This window comes from Anomaloglossus baeobatrachus, chromosome 3 (assembly GCF_048569485.1).
Source record: "Anomaloglossus baeobatrachus isolate aAnoBae1 chromosome 3, aAnoBae1.hap1, whole genome shotgun sequence".
In the NCBI taxonomy this organism is placed as follows: Eukaryota; Metazoa; Chordata; class Amphibia; order Anura; family Aromobatidae; genus Anomaloglossus; species Anomaloglossus baeobatrachus.
The window spans coordinates 513,877,058-513,899,476 of record NC_134355.1 but is presented as its reverse complement, the minus strand read 5'-3'; the positions used below and the strand labels follow the sequence as shown (position 1 = coordinate 513,899,476).

The window sequence follows — 22,419 nt, the reverse complement described above, 5'->3', positions numbered from 1 at the left end:
GCCACCGACTAAGGACGTTGCTGGAGCGGGCAGAGAGTCACGAGGAGGCTGCCTTAGTGGCAGGACCTCCTGCGGTCTTCTGTGGACGCGCTTTTGAGCGCCAGTTGGATTTCTGGTCCTTAGCTGAGTTAGCGGAGGGCTTAGAGGACGACCAGTTGGAGGAACGAAAGGAGCGAAACCTCGACTGAATCCTACCCTGGGCAGGTTTCCTGGTCTTGGTTTGTGGCATGGAAGTACTCTTCCCGCCAGTAGCTTCTTTAATAATTTCATCCAGCTGTTCACCGAACAGCCGGGAACCAGCAAAAGGAAGCCCAGCAAGGTACTTCTTTGAAGAAGCATCTGCCTTCCACTCTCGAAGCCACAAGATCCTGAGGATAACGAGGCAATTAGCCGAAGCCACCGCAGTGCGGTGAGAAGCCTCTAGCATGGCAGACATCGCATAAGAAGAAAAAGCTGAAGCTTGAGAAGTTAAGGCAACCATCTCGGGCATAGATTCTCTGGTGAGGGAATGCATCTCCTCTAGAGAAGCAGAGATGGCTTTGAGGGCCCACACTGCTGCAAAAGTTGGGGAAAACGCGGCCCCCGCCGCTTCACACACGAATTTGGCCAGAAGGTCAATATGACGGTCAGTGGCATCCCTAAGGGAAGTGCCATCAGCCACCGGCACAACGGTCCGGGCTGAGAGCCTAGACACCGGAGGGTCTACCTTTGGGGAGTGAGCCCACTCCTTGACCACCTCAGGTGGAAAGGGAAAACGGTCATCAGAACCACGCTTTGGGAAGCGTTTGTCAGGACAGGCCCTGGGTTTGGTCACAGCGGACTGAAAACTGGAGTGGTTAAAGAACACACTCTTTACTCTCTTAGGCGAGGTAAACTGGTGCTTTTCTGCCAGAGAGGGTTGCTCCTCTGATACTGGCGGATTGAGATCCAGTACAGAATTAATGGAAGCAATCAAGTCACTAAGTTCTGAGTCACCCTCAGAAAGATCAATGGGGCACGTGGAGTTAGCCTCCGAACCCCCTGGAAAGGCATCCTCCTCATCCTGCGAGTCAGCTCTTGAATCAGAGCCGCGGGATGAGGAGGGAGAGGAAACCCTGCAGCGCCTCTTAGGAGGACGGGGTCTGTGCCCTGATGATGAATCCTCTGTGAGCTCCAGTGGACGGAGGTCAGAGGATAGGGATCCTAAAGGACCCTTAGCAAGAGCATTAGAGGCACCCTGTGAAGGGGGCTGATGCATATTCATCAAAGTCCTGGAGAGAAGTCCCATGGACTCAGCAAATGACTGGGAGATAGACCTAGAGAAGGACTCTACCCAGGCCGGGGGTTCAGCCACAGGGGCAGAAGCAGCCTGAGAGACCACTGGGGTTGACACTCCAGGCTGTGGCACCGCCAAGTTAGAGTAGACATCACAATGTGGATAGGTGCTCGGTTCAGGCAGCAGGAGCTTACATGCAGCGCATGTAGTATAAAGCTTTGGAGCCTTGCTCCTCGTGTGAGACATGCTGCTGGAGTGGGGAAAACAGCTTCTACAAAGAGAATGAACCCCAGGGAGTATATTCAGAGGTCCACAACCAGAGACCGGCTGTGGCTTACCAGACTGCTGGAAGCGGTGTTGTGTGCCCTCCAGATCCCGAAGCCCGGACCCCTAGTGCACAGCACCTCAGCAGGGATGCAGAGTGCAGGATGGCCCAGCGCAGAGTGAACCCTGTCCAAGAATATGGCCGCCGGAGCGAAGAGAGGGGGCGGGGGCGTCCCTGTAGGAAAGCGGGATCTGGAGGGCCATAGAGACCTGCAGGGGAGGAGTCACGCACAAGCAGTGGGGAGTGTCCCTCCCCTGTGCAGGACGGCCGCCGGGAGGAGCCGTGCCTGTCCCTCTGCATGAGTGACATGCGAGGGCAGGTAACAGAAACTAGGCCTCTGGGAAAGCCGGGGCCTAAATTTGAGCAGCGAGGCCGACGCGCAGGCACCATCGGCGCGGTTCTCGGGCGAAAGCCAGAGGACCCGCCGGAAATGCCAAAACAAATACAGCAAACACACTCTCCCCATACAATAAAGGGCATGGACCCCCACCATATGAACGTCTCAGGTACTTAGCTGCTGAGACACAGGGCCAGGTCCCTGGGGATGAGTGCTCCGGTCCTCAAGGAGCTGTGGACGGAGACTGCCAGGCATGGAGACCGCGCTGGCTCCCACTAAAATCCAGAGCCCAGGAGGGAAGTACGTGGTGAAGGAGCACGGCATGTAAGGCTCCAGCCTTGGAAAATCAACCTTACAACACCACCGACACAGTGGGGTGAGAAGGGATATGCCGGGAGTCCAGACGTGGACCCGCACTTCTTCAATCTTTTTCCAAAAAAAAAAAATCATATGAGAATGCATGTGTGGATGTATGCCTCCTGAACACAAAGCGATAAACTGGCTGTGACTGGCTCACCAGGGGGTGTATAAGCTCAGAGGGAGGAGCTACACTTTTAGGTGTAGTACTTTGTGTGTCCTCCAGAGGCAGAAGCTAAACACCCAAGGTCTGGGTCTCCCAAAGGAACGATAAAGAAAAGATCTGTGCGCACGCTGCGTTTTTTTCTCAAGAAAATTCTTTGTGAAGATTTTCTTAAGAAACTTTCTTGAGAAAATGTGCATGTCCATTATTTTCTGCAGGTACCTGCGTTATACCCCCGGTATTTCACTCCATTCACTGTAATGTAATCGCGAAATTCCGGGGGTATACTGCAGGTAGCAAATGATGTGCGGTATACCCCCGGTATAGCCGCGATTTACCTGCGGTAATGCTCATCGCTGCCTGCGGTTTTGCAGGAAGTGATGTCATTATGACAGAAGAGGAAGCGGAGCAGAGTAAACACACACGTCACACTCCCTGGACGCCGCACAGAAGCGCTTCCGTGTGACGTCCGGCGGGTGCCCGTGCAGTCTGTGTCCCGCTCCGGTCCCGCGGCTGCCCGCCCTGCAGTGTGTCAGTGTCTGCCTGCAGTATCAGCAGCTTGTCACGCTGCAGCGCAGGCAGACACTGACACACAGCAGTGCGTGCAGCCGCGGGGATGACGGGCGCTGCTGTCAAGAGGGGAGATGAGATCATTACCTGCTGTGACGATCTCCTGCCTCCTGACGTCACCGCTGTCACTGCAGTCTATGCCCGCGGCCCGAGACTGTCACTGGCGGTGACGTCACGGGCTCTCGCGATATTGCTGAGAACACGGCGGGCATAGAAGGCAGTGACAGCGCTGATGGCAGGACTGCAGGAGATCATCACAGCAGGTAATGATCTCATATAACCTCCTGATGGCAGCGCTCGTCATCCCCTGCAGTGACCTGGGCTGACCTATTGATGTTAGCTCAGGTCACTGCATTACTCTCCCAGCTAATGGGAGAACCTTCTGTTCTTCATTGACTGGGACAGTGACTATGGTATGGATCGTCGTGGGACCCCCCCCCCCCCCACCTTATTGGATTACACCGGACCCGGATTTGATTGTTCTTGTCAATAAATTGGTGAAAGAGGGAATGTGGGGAGTGTTTTTTCAAATAAAACTTTTTTTGTTGTCTATTTTTAATTTCTTATTGACTGGGTTGGTGATGTCGGGTATCTGATAATTGCCATGACATCACTAACCCCAGGGCTTGGTGCCAGGTGACATTACACATCTGGCATCAACCCCATATATTACCCCGTTTGCCAACGCACCAGGGCAACGGGATGAGTTGGGGCGAAGCACCAGGATTGGCACGTCTAATGGAAGCGCCACTTCTGGGGCGGCTGCAGCCTGCTATTTTTAGGCTGGGGAGTGTCCAATAACAGTGGACCTCCCTAGTCTGAGACTATCAGCCCCAGCTGTCCGCTTTACCTTGGCTGGTGATCCAATTTGGGGGGGATCCCACGTTTTTTGTTTTAAATTATTTATTTAATGTAAAATAACAGTGTGGGGTGCCCTCTGTTTTGGATTACCAGCCAAGGTGAAGCTGCCAGCTGTGGTCTGCAGCCGTCTGCTTTACCCTAGCTGGCTACAAAAGATGGGGGGACCTCACGTCATTTTTTTAAATTATTTATTTATTTTTTGGCTAAATAAAAGGATAGGCACGCTTTAGTGCCACATGAAAGTCACTAAAGGGTACCAGCTTAGAATATGCAGGGGGGTGGGACATTATATATGTCTTTCTCATCTATCTATTCATCTATCCATCTTTCCCTCTATCCATTATCTGTCTATATATATTATTTATTGCAGTTCAGCAAAAAAAAAAAAACCCGCAGGGACCAACCTGCGGAAAAACTGCGGCAAAAACGCATGCGTTTTTCCCGCTGTTTCGGTGCGTTTTTTTACCGCAGGTGCGGTAATCTTCAACTCCCAGAAGTTTCTCAAGAAATTTTCTTGAGAAAAATCACTTTTCTAGTGCGCATATAGCCTGAAGGTAAAAAGACCCACAAACAAGCAACAATTGTAGTCAGCTTCAGTAAAGGCTGGCAAAGCATCACAAAGGAAGAAACCCAGTGTTTGGTGATGTCCATGGCTTCCAGACATCAGGCAGTCATCTCCTGCAAAGGATTCTCTGCAAAGTATTAAAAATGAAGATTTTATTTATGGTAAATTTGTCCAGTTACTTTTGACCCCCTGAGATAAGACAGCTTTATAGAAAAATTATTGCAATCCCTATGTGTTTCACAGGATATTTTCACTCCACCTCTTTAATGAATCTGAAATTTTTCACTTCAATTTCATCTCGGATATTTCATCTCTAAATAAATATAACAGCAAGCAGAGCCCAAATCACGAAGATTCGGTCACCGTCCAAGTATTGATGGACCTAACTGTAGATAACCAGTAAATAAATTTAAAAAAAAGAACTGCTGTCTAATTTAGTTCTAGGAGAAAGCAGTTGGCTGGAGTGTATGTGCCGGATGGATGAGCGGTGCCGACGCTGCATGTCATTACATGCACTACTCCTGGGTGAGAGCAGTGCACTTACTCATTGACGGACAGTGTCAGTGTGCGGACCCTCTGCAGTCCAAGTAACATAGGGACATCATGCTGACCTCAACACATGCCGTGTGAATCCAACATTACACTCTAGCAGTTTGACTCTTTAGAAAAAAAGTTACTGTATTTTTCGGATTAGAAGACGCACTTTTCCTCCCAAAAATTTGGAAGGAAAGTGAGGGGTACGTCTTATAATCTGAATGTAGCTTACCAGGGTGGTGGAAAGGGGGGGGGGGGTCGCAAAAAAGAGAATTTTGTTTACTTACCGTAAATTCTTTTTCTTATAGTTCCGACATGGGAGACCCAGACCATGGGTGTATAGCTTCTGCCTCCGGAGGACACACAAAGTACTACACTAAAAAGTGTAGCTCCTCCCTCCGAGCATATACACCCCCTGGATGACCACATCTAGCCAGTTTAGTGCAAAAGCTGAAGGAGGACATCCACCCACAAGTAGAGATAGAGTAAAACCCGGAATAACCGGAACCTCTGTCTACAACAACAGCCGGTGAAAACACACGGAACAAGAACTGCCAACAGGCAACAGGGAGGGTGCTGGGTCTCCCATGTCGGAACTATAAGAAAAAGAATTTACGGTAAGTAAACATAATTCTCTTTTTCTTCATCGTTCCTTATGGGAGACCCAGACCATGGGACGTCTCAAAGCAGTCCATGGGTGGGAAATAAACAGAAAACTGAGAAGTAGGCAAAACCTAACTTCACAAATGGGCGACAGCCGCCTGAAGGATGCGTCTGCCCAAGCTCGCATCTGCCGAAGCATGAGCATGCACTTGGTAGTGCTTCGAAAAGGTGTGCAGACTAGACCAAGTGGCAGCCTGACAGACCTGCTGAGCCGTAGCCTGGTGCCTGAAAGCCCAAGAGGCACCGACAGCTCTGGTCGAGTGCGCCTTAATCCCCGGCGGGGGAGGCACCTGAGAACAATGGTAGGCATCGGATATGGCCGACCTAATCCAACGAGCTAGGGTCGGTTTAGAAGCCGAGAGACCCTTGCGCTGACCTGTGGTCAGCACAAAAAGAGAGGTGCACCGCCTAAGAGCAGCGGTGCGTGACACATAGATCCGGAGCGCCCGCACCAAATCTAAAGTATGCAACGCTTTCTCAAAGCGATGCACAGGGGCCGGACAAAGGGAAGGCAATGAAATGTCCTGGTTAAGGTGGAAAGGAGACACCACCTTAGGGAAAAAGTCCGGAGTCGGACGGAGAACCACCTTGTGTTGGTGAAAAACCAAAAAGGGTGACTCCGAAGAGAGCGCAGCCAAGTCAGAGACTCTCCTGAGAGAAGTTATGGCCACCAGAAAGACCACTTTCTGTGAAAGTCGAAACAAAGAAACCTCCCTAAGAGGCTCAAAGGGGATTTTCTGTAAAACCGTGAGGACCAGATTAAGGTCCCAGGGATCCAGAGGCCGCCGGTAAGGCGGAATGATGGGAGATGCGCCCTGCATGAAGGTGCGCACCTGGGCCAGTCGGGCGATACGCCGCTGGAACAACACTGACAGAGCCGAGACCTATCCCTTGAGCATAGCCGGAAGAGCGACACCAGGACAGGAAAATTCTCCAAGTCCTGTGGTAAATCCTGGCCGAGGAAGCCTGAGTCATAGTGGAGATGACCTCGGAAGGAATGCCTGAAGCCGTCAGGATCCAGGACTCAAGAGCCACGCCGTCAATCTGAGAGCCGCAGAATTCTGGCGGAAAAACGGACCTTGTGAGAGAAGGTCTGGGCGGTCCGGGAGATGCCACGGCACCTCTACGGACAGACGGAGCAGGTCTGGGTACCAAGCTCGCCTGGGCCAGTCCGGAGCAATGATTATGACCCAACGGCCCTCCATTCTGATCTTGCGCAGGACTCTGGGCAAGAGAGCTAGAGGGGGAAACACGTAGGCCAGACGGAACTGGGACCAATCCTGAACCAGCGCGTCCGCCGCCAAGGCCTGAGGATCGTGGGAGCGAGCCACGTAAACTGGGACCTTGTTGTTGTGCCGGGATGCCATTAGATCCACTTCCGGAGTGCCCCACTTGCGGCAGATTGACCGGAACACTGCCGGATGCAGGGCCCACTCGCCGCTGTCCACGGTTTGACGGCTGAGATAATCTGCCTCCCAGTTTTCTACGCCTGGGATGTGGACTGCGGATATGGTGGACTTGGAGTCCTCCGTCCACTGAAGGATACGTTGAACTTCCAACATTGCTAGGCGGCTGCGAGTCCCGCCCTGGTGATTGATGTAGGCAACTGCTGTCGCGTTGTCTGACTGGACTTGAATGTGCTTGCCCGCCAACAGGTGGTGAAAGGCTACGAGAGCTAGGAGCACAGCTCTGATTTCCAGCACATTGATCGAGAGGGCTGATTCGGACGGAGTCCAAGTGCCCTGTGCTCGGTGGTGGAGAAACACTGCTCCCCAGCCAGATAGACTGGCATCCGTGGTGAGAATCACCCAGGACGGGACCAGAAAGGAGCGTCCCTGGGACAGAGAGAGGGGCCGAAGCCACCACTGAAGAGAGCTCCTGGTCTGTGGCGACAGAGCCACTAGCCTGTGCAAGGAAGAGGTCCGCTTGTCCCAACAGCGGAGAATGTCCAGCTGCAGGGGACGCAGATGGAACTGGGCAAAGGGAACCGCTTCCATTGACGCCACCATCTGACCCAGCACCTGCATGAGGTGCCTGATGGAATGACGGCGGGGCTTCAACAGAGAGCGCACCGCCAGATGAAGGGACTGCTGTTTGACTAAGGGCAGCTTCACAAGTGCCGGCAGAGTCTCGAATTGCATCCCTAGGTACGTAAGTTTCTGGGTCGGGGTCAGAGTGGACTTGGGCAGATTGACAAGCCACCCGAATTGAACAAGCGTGGCGAGAGTGAGCGAGACACTCCGCTGACAGTCTGCACTGGATGAAGCCTTGACTAGAAGGTCGTCCAGGTAAGGAATTCCTGCCAACCACTGGAGGTGCAGAACTGCAACCACTGCTGCCATGACCTTGGTGAATACACGAGGGGCCGTGGCTAACCCGAAGGGGAGAGCCACAAATTGGAAATGTTCCTCTCCGATTGCAAAACGTAGCCAACGCTGGTGTGAAACTGCAATTGGCACATGCAGATAGGCATCTCTGATGTCGATGGATGCTAGAAAATCTCCTTGGGTCATTGAGGCAATGACCGATCGCAGAGATTCCATGCGAAAGTGCCGTACCTGAACATGCTTGTTGAGAAGCTTGAGATCCAGGATGGGCCGGAAGGAACCGTCCTTCTTGGGGACTAGGAAGAGGTTTGAGTAGAAACCTCTGAACCGTTCCCGGGCGGGAACCGGTACAATTACTCCGTTGGCCTGCAAGGATGCCACGGCCTGAGAGAAGGCGGCGGCTTTGGAGCAGGGGGGAGTGGACAGAAAAAAATCTGATTGGCGGGCTGGAAGAAAATTCTATCCTGTAGCCGTGGGAGATGATATCCCGCACCCACTGATCGGAGACGTGTTGGAACCACACGTCGCCAAAGTGGGAGAGCCTGCCACCGACCAAGGACGTTGCTGGCGCAGCCAGATAGTCAAGAGGAGGCTGCCTTAGTGGCAGCGGCTCCTCCGCTCTTCTGAGGACGCGGCTTTGTGCGCCAGTTGGGTTTTCGATCCTTGGCTGAGTTAGTGGACGAGGCTGAGGGCTTAGAGGATGACCAGTTAGAGGAACGAAAGGAACGAAACCTCGACTGGTTCCTGCCCTGGACAGGTTTCCTGGTTTTAGTTTGTGGCAAGGAAGTACTCTTCCCGCCAGTAGCTTACTTAATAATTTCATCCAGTTGTTCACCGAACAGCCGGGACCCAGCAAAGGGGAGCCCAGCAAGGTACTTCTTGGAAGAAGCGTCTGCTTTCCACTCTCGAAGCCACAAGATCCTGCGGATCGCGAGGGAATTAGCGGAAGCCACCGCCGTGCGGTGAGAAGCCTCAAGAATGGCAGACATGGCATAGGATGAAAAGGCCAAAGCCTGGGAAGTTAAGGCAACCATTTCGGCATAGAGTCCCTGGTGAGGGAATGCATCTCCTCCAGAGAAGCAGAGACGACCTTAAGAGCCCACACTGCTGCAAAGGACGGGGAGAACGAGGCCCCTGCCGCCTCATATACAGATTTGGCCAGAAGGTCAACCTGGCGGTCAGTGGGATCCTTAAGTGAGGTGCCATCGGCCACAGATACAATTGTCCGGGCTGAGATTCTAGACACCGGAGGATCTACCTTTGGTGAATGAGCCCACTCCTTGACCACCTCTGGTGGAAAGGGAAAACGGTCATCAGAACTACGCTTTGGGAAGCGTTTGTCAGGACAGGCCCTGGGCTTGGTCACAGTGGCCTGAAAACTGGAGTGGTTAAAAAACATACTCCTTGCTCTCTTAGGTGAGGTAAACTGGTGTTTTTCTACCAGAGAGGCTTGTTCCTCTGACACTGGTGGATTGAGGTCCAGTACGGAATTAATGGACGCAATCAAGTCACTAACATCCGCATCACCTTCAGATAGATCAATGGGGTACATAGAGGTAGCGTCCGAGCCCACAGTAAAGGCATCCTCCTCGCCCTGCAATTCAGCTCGTGAATCAGAGCCGTGGGACGAGGGAGAAGAGTCCCTGCGTCTCCGTTTAGGAGGACGGGGTCCGGGAACAGATGAAAAATCCTCTGTGAGCTCTGCAGAGCGAGTCGGAGCAGCAGAGGCGCCCTGAGAAGGGGGCTGATGCATGGTCAGCAGAGTCCGGGACAGCTGTCCCATGGAGTCGGCAAAGGACTGGGAGATAGCGTTAGAAAACGATGCTACCCAAGCCGGGGGTTCAGCCACCGGGGCTGGAGCAGCCGGAGGGACCCCTGGGGAGACTCCAGGCTGAGGCACCACCATGTTAGAGCAGGCATCACAATGTGGATATGTGCTCGGTTCAGGCAGTATGAGCTTACTTGCAGTGCATATAGAGTAAAGCCTTGCAGCCTTGCTCCTAGTGAGAGACATGCTGCTGAGGTGGAGGTTCTGCAGTAAAGAACACACTCCTTCAGAATGACTCCCAGAGAGTGTACAAGAAAGTCCACAACCAGAGGTTGTGGCTTACCAGACCGTTTTGTGTGCCCTCCGGATTCCACAGCTTGGATCCCCAGACAGATGCAGAGCTGCAGCAGCCAGCGCCGATCAGTGTGTAAACGCTGATAAAATGGCGCCGGAGTGAGGGGGGGCGGGGTTTAGTCCAAGAGCGGGAACCGGAGGGCCAAGGAGAAATACAGGGGAGGGAAACATCTCCTCAGAGAGGAGTGTCCTCCCCTGAGCTGAACGGCCGGTGGGCGGTGCCGCACTGTCCCCCTGCATGACTGACATGCAGGGGCAGTGAAAACGAAACTAGGCCGCAGCCGAAGCCGGGGCCTAAATTTTCTCATACGGCCGACGAGCAGGCACCCTCGGCGCGGTTCTCAGGAGAAAACCAGAGAACCGGCTGAAAATCACAGCACAGTGAAATAACACACTCTCCCCACAATAAATACACAAGGGACCCTTCAATAACGTCTCAATACTTAGCTTATGAGACGCAGGGCCAGGTCCCTGAGGGGTGAGCGCTCCGTCCGGCAGGGTCCTGAAAGGGCTGCGGATGGAGACCGGTCTCCTGCAAAGCAGAGAGAACCGTGATGGCTCCCACTTCAAGCCAGAGCCCGAGGGATGGTGAAGGAGCGCGGCATGTAAGGCTCCAGCCTTGTAAATCAACCTTAACAGCACCGCCGACACAGTGGGGTGAGAAGGGACATGCCGGGAGTCCAGGCTTGGACCCGCTTTTCTTCCAACTCTTTGAAATCAAAAATCAGATGAGAATGCATGTGTGTGTGACCTCCTGAACACAAAGCATTGAACTGGCTAGATGTGGTCATCCAGGGGGTGTATATGCTCGGAGGGAGGAGCTACACTTTTTAGTGTAGTACTTTGTGCGTCCTCCGGAGGCAGAAGCTATACACCCATGGTCTGGGTCTCCCATAAGGAACGATGAAGAAAGGGGGAATGCTGAGGCGCTGTGCAGGAGCTGCAGCGGCTGTACGTTGTCTGCAGCCGCTATGCGAGGTCTCTGGCGGCTGCTGATGGGGCGGCTGTGCGTTGCCTGCAGCAGCTGCGCGGTGTCACCGGTAGCTGTGTGGTGTCTCAGCCTGCTGTGCGGGGTCTTAGGCGGCTTGATTGGTGCTGTGGGTTGGGCGGCGAGGACTCGGCCCAATCTCTCATCTGGGCAGGCACTGCCTCTGGGCCATTGATCTCCCTCCAGACTTCAGGAAAATGGCACCCAGAGGTGCCGCTTGCACAGATGATATCTCGGCTTGCCATTGATCCTAGAGCTCAATATGCACTGATTCCGGGCACCATTTCTTTAAAGGCATCACCTTGTGCAGTCGCTGCCACAGCAGCTGCCCCGGCACGGCAGCCAGGTCCTCCGGCGCAGCCCCAGCACAGCGCACGGTTTCTGTGACACCCACCACCCCTGCCTCCTCCGAGTCCTCCACCGCCGCCCCCCCTCTGGTAAGACACCACCAGATTACAAGACGGACCCCATTTTCTTTTTCCACCTTTTTTGCTCTGAATTTGGGGTGCGCCTTATAAAACGGAAAATACGGTATATCCTTCTCCAGGAAGACTTATGAGCTGGTATGTCCTTTATCTGGAACACAAAATATACAGTGACATCCTATTAAGAAATGAATTGTTTGGGGAGGGAGAGGGGAAAGGAATTGGTTTGCTCATTGTTTTCTCTGGAACAGACACACAGCCCCAGGCAACCAAAATGAGAGTAAAATCTGTGCCCCTGATATAAGGAAATCATCAGATTAACTAACGACTAGTCATCTAACTTGGTAATGACATATTTCAAAATCTCTTATGAGTTAAAATAGCGTCTAAGCGACTGGAGATCATTGTTGAGATTTCATACATACTGAAGAGCACTTACTGATCGGACTGAAGCCACTGGAGGACTATGCCGGTTGTACAGTACAAAATAGAGCCTTGTTTCCGTGGTAACTGACTTTAAAAAAAGAAGAAGAAGAAAAAAGCAGAAATGAAAAAACGAACTATAAAACCTCTGCAAAACTTAATGAATGATAACACAACATTTTATGCTCTACTAGTCATGGTTCGTGGGGGTGGGGGAGGTGACACTTTGCACCCATGACATTGAAGATAGAGATGAGAGAGAACCTGTGGACATTCGCTTTGGCGGGTGAAGCTGAACCAAACCTCCATGGATTCAGACTTGACCTGAACCCCAATGGAAATCACTACCGTAATTCGGCAGTTCGGGTCTCCACCCACATACAGCAAGCCATAAGCAGAACACTACATCCAATCACGTTGTTGTTACCGCTAGTGCGAGCCGTTCAAATACTGAAAGCAGCTCGCACTGGGCTGAGCAACGAGCGTACCAGAGCACAGCGATGCTCACGTGAGTGGATTCCTTATGTAAAGCATCCAAAGTTGGTGTTTGGGAAGAAACCGAACATTGGGTTCGCTCATTTCTAATTGAAGCCATTTTCAGTTTTGCCGTTAACATTTACAGAATATTAGTCTGTCCAATGCAAAAGGTCCTCATTATTTGGCCTCAATCACAGAATACTGATACAATCTGAATTGCCTCTTATATGAGCACCCGTATACTGCACAATTATGAGACGCTACAAAAAGGCTCCACAAGGAGAAAACTTTTCCCTTTAGCCCCGTCTTAGCTTCTCATACAGCCAGATCAGATCTCATACTTTGTACTGACGAGGTGCACTCACCCTGAAACACCGTATCAGCAAATTGAGGTTCTGATCTGGCATAAATCCTAAGGCTACTTTCACACATCAGTTTTTTGCAATCAGGCACAATCCGGTTTGTGCCTGATGCAACGGATCCGTCTCAGATTGTGTAAAAACTGATGCGACGGATCCGGTAAAAAACGGCTTTTTTTTTTTTTTTTTTTTTTTTTTTTAAGGCTGAGAGAGAGACCCCATCATCACATCACCGCACATACACCGGCACTCCCGCACGCACCATCACCACACATACACCGGCACTCCCGCACGCATCATCACCGCACATACACCGGCACTTCCGCACGCATCATCACCGCACATACACCGGCACTCCCGCACGCACCATCACCGCACATACACCGGCACTCCCGCACGCACCATCACTGCACATACACCGGCACTCCCGCACGCATCATCACCGCACATACACCGGCACTTCCGCACGCATCATCACCGCACATACACCGGCACTCCCGCACGCACCATCACCGCACATACACCGGCACTCCCGCACGCACCATCACTGCACATACACCGGCACTCCTGCACGCACCATCACTGCACATACACCGGCACTCCTGCACGCACCATCACTGCACAAACAGCGGCACTCCCGCACACACCATCACCGCACATACAGCGGCACTCCCGCTAGCATCATCACCGCACACGCCCTGGGACTACCTCAGTGACGTCACCGCTGACAGCGCGACTCACTTCAGTTGCTGCATGGAGCTCCCGGGAGCAGCGGTGTTCTACTACCGCTCCTGTTAGCTTCATGTAGCAGAGCTCATAGCGTCGCGGGACCTCTATGGATTACATCGGACCTGGAGGGGTGTTTTGGGATTTTAGTAAAATGGTGAAAGAGGGTGTTTTTTTGTCTTTTATTCGAAATAAAGTATTTTTTTGTGTGTGTGTGTTTATTTACTTTCACTTACAGGTTAATCATTGGGGGTGCCTCAGACGCCTGCCATGATTAACCCCTTATTACCCCGATTGCCACCGCACCAGGGCAATTCGGGATGAGCCGGGTAGATTCCCGGGACTGTCGAATCTAATGGTTGCGGCAATTCCGGGCGGCTGCTGGCTGATATTTTTAGGCTGCGGGGCTCCCCATAATGTGGAGCTCCCCATCCTGAGAATACCAGCCTTCAGCCGTATGGCTTTATCTTGGCTGGTATCAAAATTAGGGGGGACCGCACGCCGTTTGTTTTTTAATTATTTATTTTACTGCAAGATATAGACCCGCCCACTGGCGGCTGTGATTGGTTGCAGTGAGACAGCTGCAGTGAGACAGCTGTCACTCAGCGTGGGGGCGTGTCTGACTGCAACCAATCATAGGCGCCGGTTGGCGTGGAAAGCAGTGAATACGAGATTGAATAATGGGCAGCCGGCATTTTCAAATCAGGAGAAGCCACCAGCAGTGTGACAGCCGTGCAGCGCCGCGCCCGTGATCGGTGAGTGAGAGAGTCAGTGAGTGAGAGAGTCAGTGAGTGAGAGAGTCAGTGAGTGAGAGAGTCAGTGAGTGAGAGAGTCAGTGAGTGAGAGAGTCAGTGAGTGAGAGGGTCAGTGAGTGAGAGAGTCAGTGAGTGAGAGAGTCAGTGAGTGAGAGGGTCAGTGAGTGAGAGGGTCAGTGAGTGAGAGGGTCAGTGAGTGAGAGGGTCAGTGAGTGAGAGAGTCAGTGAGTGAGAGAGTCAGTGAGTGAGAGAGTCAGTGAGTGAGAGAGTCAGTGAGTGAGAGAGTCAGTGAGTGAGAGAGTCAGTGAGTGAGAGAGTCAGTGAGTGAGAGAGTCAGTGAGTGAGAGAGTCAGTGAGTGAGAGAGTCAGTGAGTGAGAGAGTCAGTGAGTGAGAGAGTCAGTGAGTGAGAGAGTCAGTGAGTGAGAGAGTCAGTGAGTGAGAGAGTGATTGATTTTCTGACAAGCAATAAATTTATATCACTTCTGGGCATGCTCAGAAGTAAAAACCGAATCCGGTACATGCTTCTGGCGTTTGATGCATGTCACCGGATCCGGGGCGCATAGACTTTCATTATGCACAATGCCGCACAGCGCCGCACCTGGCGCTATGCGGTTTTTTGCCGCTGGCAAAAAAGTTCCTCTCTGCGTCCTGTGCGGCCGCCAGAGTGACGATTTTTGCCGCATTCGGCAAAAACCGGATCAAACGCAAGTACATGCGGCACAATCCGGCGCTAATAAAAGTCTATGAGGAAAAAGTGCACCCGGCGGCAAAAACAAACGGATGTGTTTTTCCCGCAAATCGCCGGACTTTGCCGCACAGCAAAAACCTGATGTGTGAAAGCAGCCCAAGTCATATGATAAGGCTCAGTAAAGGGTCAATTTAGATTTTTAGCATTGGTACTGCCACTAGGTGGCACTAGTTTGTCTACCTCCTGCCTGTAGAGACAATTACCAAAAAGTCTACACCCAAAGTGCATCATTTGCACATCATGGATGCAATGGACACCTACATAATATCTTGAGCATTTTTAGCAAAAAAAAAAAAAAAAAAAAAAATGTTTAGAATTCTAAAAAACACAATGCATGATTTTAATTACTACACATCTCCAAAAAGACTACGAGCCGGTTTACACCACATACCTTTCCAGACGTATTTGGTAGCCAGTGCTGTGTCCCATGCCACAAGGTTCAGCCCGCTCTGCGGCCACACGTTCTGCTACCTATAAAAAAATATAAATGCATAAGCTTGCGGGTCATGGTAGAGTAATAAATCCTAAGTTGTCACAGGCATTTATGCAGCAATGAACAGAATCTTTTAAAACACATTGTATTTTTCAGACTATAAGACGCACTTTTTATCAAGATAACGTCTTGCTACAATATATGCGCGTCTTGCAGGCAGTGCCGGATCTCCCTGACTGTTCCTTAAATCATAGGGAGGAGCATTCCTATGTGCTGTGCTCCTATCGCTGAGATAACTAAGCGGCTGCACAGTTTTCTCCATCTAATTAATGCTGATCATGAGAGACTAAAGCGGGCTTTACACGCTGCGACATTGCTCAAGCGATCTCGTTGGGGCCAGGGAATTGGTGACGCACATCCGGCCGCTTTAGCGATGCTGTTGCGTGTGTCACCTATGAGCGATTTTGCATCGTCGCAAAAACGTGCAAAATCGCTCATCAGTGACATGGGGGTCCATTCTCAAATATCATAACTGCAGCAGTAACGAAGCTGTTCCTCGTTCCTGCGGCAGAGCACATCGCTCCGTGTGACACCGCAGGAACGAGGAACCTCACCTTACCTGCGTCCCACCAGCAATGAGGAAGGAAGGAGGTGGGCGGGATGTTACGTCCCGCTCATATCCTCCCCTTCGCTTCTATTGGGCGGCGGTTCAGTGACGCTGCTGTGACGTCGCTGTGACGCTGAACGAACCGCCCCCTTAGAAAGGAGACGGTTCACCGGTCACAGTGACGTCGCAGGGAAGGTAAGTTCGTGTGACGGGTCCGGGCAATGTTGTGCAACACGGGCAGCGATTTGCCCGTGTCGCACAACCGATGGGGGCGGGTACGCACGCTAGTGATATCTGTACCGGTATCGCAGTGTGTAAAGCGGCTTTAAGCCGATGATGCTGGCAGGGTAGGAAAGCTTGTGTCCACATGAGGGTTAATTGAAAGGTTCTTTGGTGCACCAACTGATAAATAATAACACTGTCACATGTAGGTTTACACTTCTCAGGAGAGTCCTGGTGTCCCAGACAAAAGCCAATCTCCTGCATTTTCATTCTGTCTGAGCAACATATAAGATACATATGTCATTGGGTTCCTTGTTTGCCGACATTTACATGTGGTCATGAAGGGCACAAAAAAAAATCAGTCTAGAACAGGATTTTTTATAAAATCTGCAATAGGCATCCTTTAGGGTACATGCCCACAATCAGTATTTGCAGAGTTTTGGATGCAGCGTTTTACTAAGATAGCTACTGGGTATCAATTCACTGGTAAGTAGATAAGAATAGCAAAGTGAACAGAATAGAATACGCCTAAAACTTAGCCTTTAATTTGATATAATTAAAAATCCATGAAGGACCTATAAAATGACAAACAAACCAATAAAACAGCCAATATACTCAAACACAGCAGAGGACCAATTGGCTAATCACACAAATACTTATGTGGAGAGTGACATTCATATATATAGTTGTTATAAAATACCGCAATAGATATCAGCAGTATAAATCATATAATGAATGATACATACTATGCAGCCACAAAATCACCTGCCACAATTGCAACTGGCGGTGAATAAATGATGGAAAAGGAACGGTCTTACCCCATCTGCCGTGTCACCCTTTCCCTGTTAATCTGGAGCACTTAATACCGGATGTTTTTGGTAACCATAATAGATGAGATCGCCTGGTCCTTTATCTGGATGACTCAGGGTCTCCACAGGTTCCAACTAAATGTCCAGCAGTCGTGCAGGATTCTCCCAACGCGTTTCTTACATCATCAGGGGAGGATAAAGATCCAATATTCTGGTCACAATGAGACCCATGCAAATTGGCATAGATTACTGTTGAAAAGCATATACACAAACCACATCAACCAAAAGGGGGGGGGGGGAGGTCTATGTCAGTAATAGAAGCGGGCGGCCCGAACAGAGCGGCGGGTACAACTTACCTCCATCAATACCAGGGAATTCCTGGGCAGAGTGCGCCTGTCATACCTCGCCGTCTTAAAATGGATAATGATATCGGTAATTTTCTTCCCAATGCCCCTTCAGTGACCTACAGGAAGGCCCGCTCTATTAAGGAGAGACTGGTTCACAGCCATTTTTCGAGTCCCAATAGGACATGGCTGAAGAATCCAGTCAAAGGCTGTTATAAGTGTAGCGGCTGCATTGCATGTGGTCACATTAACCCAGGAAAGAAGGGAATTTTGTTTACTTACCGTAAATTCCTTTTCTTCTAGCTCCAATTGGGAGACCCAGACAATTGGGTGTATAGCTACTGCCTCCGGAGGCCACACAAAGCACTACACTTAAAAGTGTAAAGCCCCTCCCCTTCTGCCTATACACCCCCCGTGGGATCACGGGCTCCTCAGTTTTAGTGCAAGAGCAAGAAGGAGGAAAGCCAATAACTGGTTTAAAAACAAATTCGATCCGAAGAAACATCGGAGAACTGAAACCATTCAACATGAACAACATGTGTACCCGAAAAAACAAAAATCCCTAAGAAAACAGGGCGGGTGCTGGGTCTCCCAATTGGAGCTAGAAGAAAAGGAATTTACGGTAAGTAAACAAAATTCCCTTCTTCTTTGTCGCTCCTAATTGGGAGACCCAGACAATTGGGACGTCCAAAAGCAGTCCCTGGGTGGGTAAAATAACCCTCGTGATAGGGCCGTAAAAACAGCCCTTTCCTACAGGTGGGCAACCGCCGCCTGAAGGACTTGTCTACCTAGGCTGGCGTCCGCCGAAGCGTAGGTATGCACCTGATAATGCTTGGTAAAAGTGTGCAGACTCGACCAGGTAGCCGCCTGGCACACCTGCTGAGCCGTAGCCTGGTGCCGTAATGGCCAGGATGCACCCACGGCTCTGGTAGAATGGGCCTTCAGCCCTGAGGGAACCGGAATCCCAGCAGAACGGTAGGCTTCAAGAATTGGTTCCTTGATCCACCGAGCCAGGGTGGATTTGGAAGCTTGCGACCCTTTACGCTGACCAGCGACAAGGACAAAGAGTGCATCCGAGCGGCGCAGAGGCGCCGTGCGGGAAATGTAGATTCTGAGTGCTCTCACCAGATCCAACAAATGCAAATCCTTTTCACATTCATGAACTGGATGAGGACACAAAGAAGGTAAGACGATATCCTGATTGAGATGAAAGGGGGATACCACCTTAGGGAGAAACTCCGGAATCGGGCGCAGAACCACCTTGTCCTGGTGAAACACCAGGAAGGGAGATTTGCATGACAGCGCTGCTAGCTCGGACACTCTCCGAAGAGACGTGACCGCTACTAGAAAGGCCACTTTCTGTGAAAGGCGAGAAAGGGAAACATCCCTCATAGGCTCGAAAGGCGGCTTCTGGAGAGCAATTAGAACCCTGTTCAGATCCCAGGGCTCTAACGGCCGCTTGTAAGGAGGGACGATATGACAAACCCCTTGCAGGAACGTGCGTACCTGAGGAAGTCGTGCTAAGCGTTTCTGAAAAAATACAGATAGCGCTGAGACTTGTCCTTTAAGGGAGCCTAGCGACAAACCTTTTTCCAAACCGGATTGCAGGAAGGAAAGAAGAGTAGGCAATGCAAATGGCCAGGGAGAAACTCCCTGAGCAGAGCACCAAGATAGGAATATCCTCCACGTCCTGTGGTAGATCTTGGCGGACGTTGCTTTCCTAGCCTGTCTCATGGTGGCAATGACCTCTTGAGATAATCCTGAAGACGCTAGGATCCAGGACTCAATGGCCACACAGTCAGGTTCAGGGCCGCAGAATTCCGATGGAAAAACGGCCCTTGGGACAACAAGTCTGGTCGGTCTGGTAGTGCCCACGGTTGGCCTACCGTGAGGTGCCACAGATCCGGGTACCACGACCTCCTCGGCCAGTCTGGAGCGACGAGGATGGCGCGGCGGCAGTCGGACCTGATCTTGCGCAGCACTCTGGGCAACAGTGCCAGAGGTGGGAACACATAAGGTAGCCGGAACTGCGACCAATCTTGAACTAAGGCGTCCGCCGCCAGAGCTCCGTGATCGTGAGACCGTGCCATGAAAGCCGGGACCTTGTTGTTGTGCCGGGACGCCATTAGGTCGACGTCCGGCATCCCCCAGCGGCGACAGATCTCCTGAAACACGTCCGGGTGAAGAGACCATTCCCCTGCGTCCATACCCTGGCGACTGAGGAAGTCTGCTTCCCAGTTTTCCACGCCTGGGATGTGAACTGCGGATATGGTGGATGCCATGTCTTCCACCCACGTCAGAATCCGCCGGACTTCCCGGAAAGCTTGCAGACTGCGTGTTCCTCCTTGGTGGTTGATGTATGCCACCGCTGTGGAGTTGTCCGACTGAATTCGGATCTGCTTGCCTTCCAGCCACTGCTGGAAGGCTTGTAGGGCAAGATACACTGCTCTGATTTCCAGAACATTGATCTGAAGGGTGGACTCTTGCTGAGTCCACGTACCTTGAGCCCTGTGGTGGAGAAAAACTGCTCCCCACCCTGAAAGACTCGCGTCTGTCGTAACTACCGCCCAGGATGGGGGTAGAAAGGACTTTCCTTTTGACAATGAGGTGGGAAGAAGCCACCACCGAAGAGATTCCTTGGCCGCCTGAGAAAGGGAGACGTTCCTGTCGAGGGACGTCGACTTCCCGTCCCATTGGCGGAGAATGTCCCATTGTAGTGGACGCAGATGAAACTGCGCGAAAGGGACTGCCTCCATTGTTGCTACCATCTTCCCTAGGAAGTGCATGAGGCGTCTCAAGGGGTGTGACTGGCCTTGAAGGAGAGATTGCACCCCTGTCTGTAGTGAACGCTGTTTGTCCAGCGGAAGCTTCACTATCGCTGAGAGAGTATGAAACTCCATGCCAAGGTATGTTAGCGATTGGGTCGGGGTCAGATTTGACTTTGAAAAGTTGATGATCCACCCGAAACTCTGGAGAGTCTCCAGCGCAACGTTCAGGCTGTGTTGGCATGCCTCTTGAGAGGGTGCCTTGACAAGTAGATCGTCCAAATACGGGATCACAGAGTGACCTTGAGAGTGCAGGACTGCTACTACTGCTGCCATGACCTTGGTGAAGACCCGTGGGGCTGTCGCCAGCCCGAAAGGCAGAGCTACGAACTGAAGGTGTTCGTCTCCTATAACGAAGCGTAGAAAACGCTGGTGCTCTGGAGCAATCGGCACGTGGAGATAAGCATCCTTGATGTCTATTGATGCTAGGAAATCTCATTGAGACATTGAGGCGATGACGGAGCGGAGGGATTCCATCCGGAACCGCCTGGTTTTCACGTGCTTGTTGAGCAGTTTTAGATCCAGAACGGGACGGAAAGACCCGTCCTTTTTTGGCACCACAAACAAATTGGAGTAAAAACCGTGACCTTGCTCCTGAAGAGGAACAGGGGTCACCACTCCTTCTGCCTTTAGAGTGCACACCGCTTGCAGAAGAGCATCGGCTCGGTCGGGAGGTGGAGAAGTTCTGAAGAATCGAGTTGGAGGACGAGAACTGAACTCTATCCTGTACCCGTGAGACAGAATGTCTCTCACCCAACGGTCTTTGACCTGTGGCAGCCAAATGTCGCCAAAGCGGGAGAGCCTGCCACCGACCGAGGATGCGGAGAGAGGAGGCCGAAAGTCATGAGGAAGCCGCCTTGGTAGCGGGTCTTCCGGCTGTCTTTTTTGGGCGTGACTGAGCCCGCCAAGAATCTGAGCTCCTCTGATCCTTTTGAGTCCTTTTGGACGAGGAGAATTGGGACCTGCCCGAGCCTCGAAAGGACCGAAACCCCGACTGTCCCCTCCTCTGTTGGGGTTTGTTTTGTCTGGGCTGAGGTAAGGATGAATCCTTACCCTTGGACTGTTTAATGATTTCATCCAAACGCTCACCAAACAGTCGGTCACCAGAAAATGGCAAACTGGTTAAGCACTTTTTGGACGCAGAATCTGCCTTCCATTCCCTTAACCACAAGGCTCTGCGTAAAACCACGGAGTTGGCGGACGCCACTGCCGTACGGCTCGTAGAGTCCAGGACAGCATTAATCGCGTAAGACGCAAATGCAGACATTTGAGAGGTTAAGGATGCCACCTGCGGAACAGATGTACGTGTGACCGTGTCAATCTGTGTAAGACCAGCTGAAATAGCTTGGAGTGCCCATACGGCTGCGAATGCTGGAGCAAACGACGCGCCGATAGCTTCATAGATGGATTTCAACCAGAGCTCCATCTGTCTGTCAGTGGCATCTTTAAGTGCAGCCCCATCTTCCACTGCAACTATGGATCTAGCCGCAAGCCTGGAGATTGGAGGATCCACCTTGGGACACTGGGTCCAGCCCTTGACCACGTCAGGGGGAAAGGGATAACGTGTATCCTTAAGCCGTTTGGAGAAACGCTTATCTGGATAAGCGTGGTGTTTCTGGACTGCCTCTCTAAAGTCAGAGTGGTCCAGAAAAGTACTTAATTTACGCTTGGGATACCTGAAATGGAATTTCTCCTGCTGTGAAGCTGACTCCTCCACTGGAGGAGCTGGGGGAGAAATATCCAACATTCTATTGATGGACGCTATAAGATCATTCACTATGGCGTCACCATCAGGAGTATCCAGATTGAGAGCGGTCTCAGGATCAGAAGCCTGATCAGCTACCTCCGCCTCATCATACAGAGAGTCCTCCTGCTGGGACCCTGACCAGTGTGATGAAGTCGAGGGCCGCTCATAGCGAGCTTGCTTAGGCTGTCTGGGACTGTCGTCCGTGTCAGAGCCTTCACCCTGGGATGCATGGGACACCCCCGGAGCCCGGAGCTGTTCCAACTGAGGGGGATCAGTGAGCAATGATTCAACAGTGCCCATGGTCTGAGTTACTGGTCTAGACTGCAAAGTTTCTAGAATTTTAGTCATAGTCACAGACAATCTATCAGCAAAAACTGCAAACTCCGTCCCCGTCACCTGGACAGTATTCACAGTTGGTTCTCCCTGGGTCACCTCTAGCAGAGGCCCCGGC

At 51.6% G+C, this 22,419-nt stretch overlaps 1 protein-coding gene across 1 annotated transcript in view; it reads right to left on the bottom strand.

Moving 5' to 3' along the window:
• The window catches only part of DHX36 (DEAH-box helicase 36), a 193,142-nt gene that overhangs the window by 134,068 nt on the left and 36,655 nt on the right, over positions 1-22,419 (bottom strand). The window contains exons 6-7 of the mRNA XM_075340720.1: positions 15,373-15,452; positions 11,932-12,006 (exon numbers count right to left, since the gene is read on the bottom strand). Coding sequence (XP_075196835.1) covers positions 11,932-12,006; positions 15,373-15,452 — 155 coding nt within the window. The remainder of the gene's footprint in view (positions 1-11,931; positions 12,007-15,372; positions 15,453-22,419) is intronic.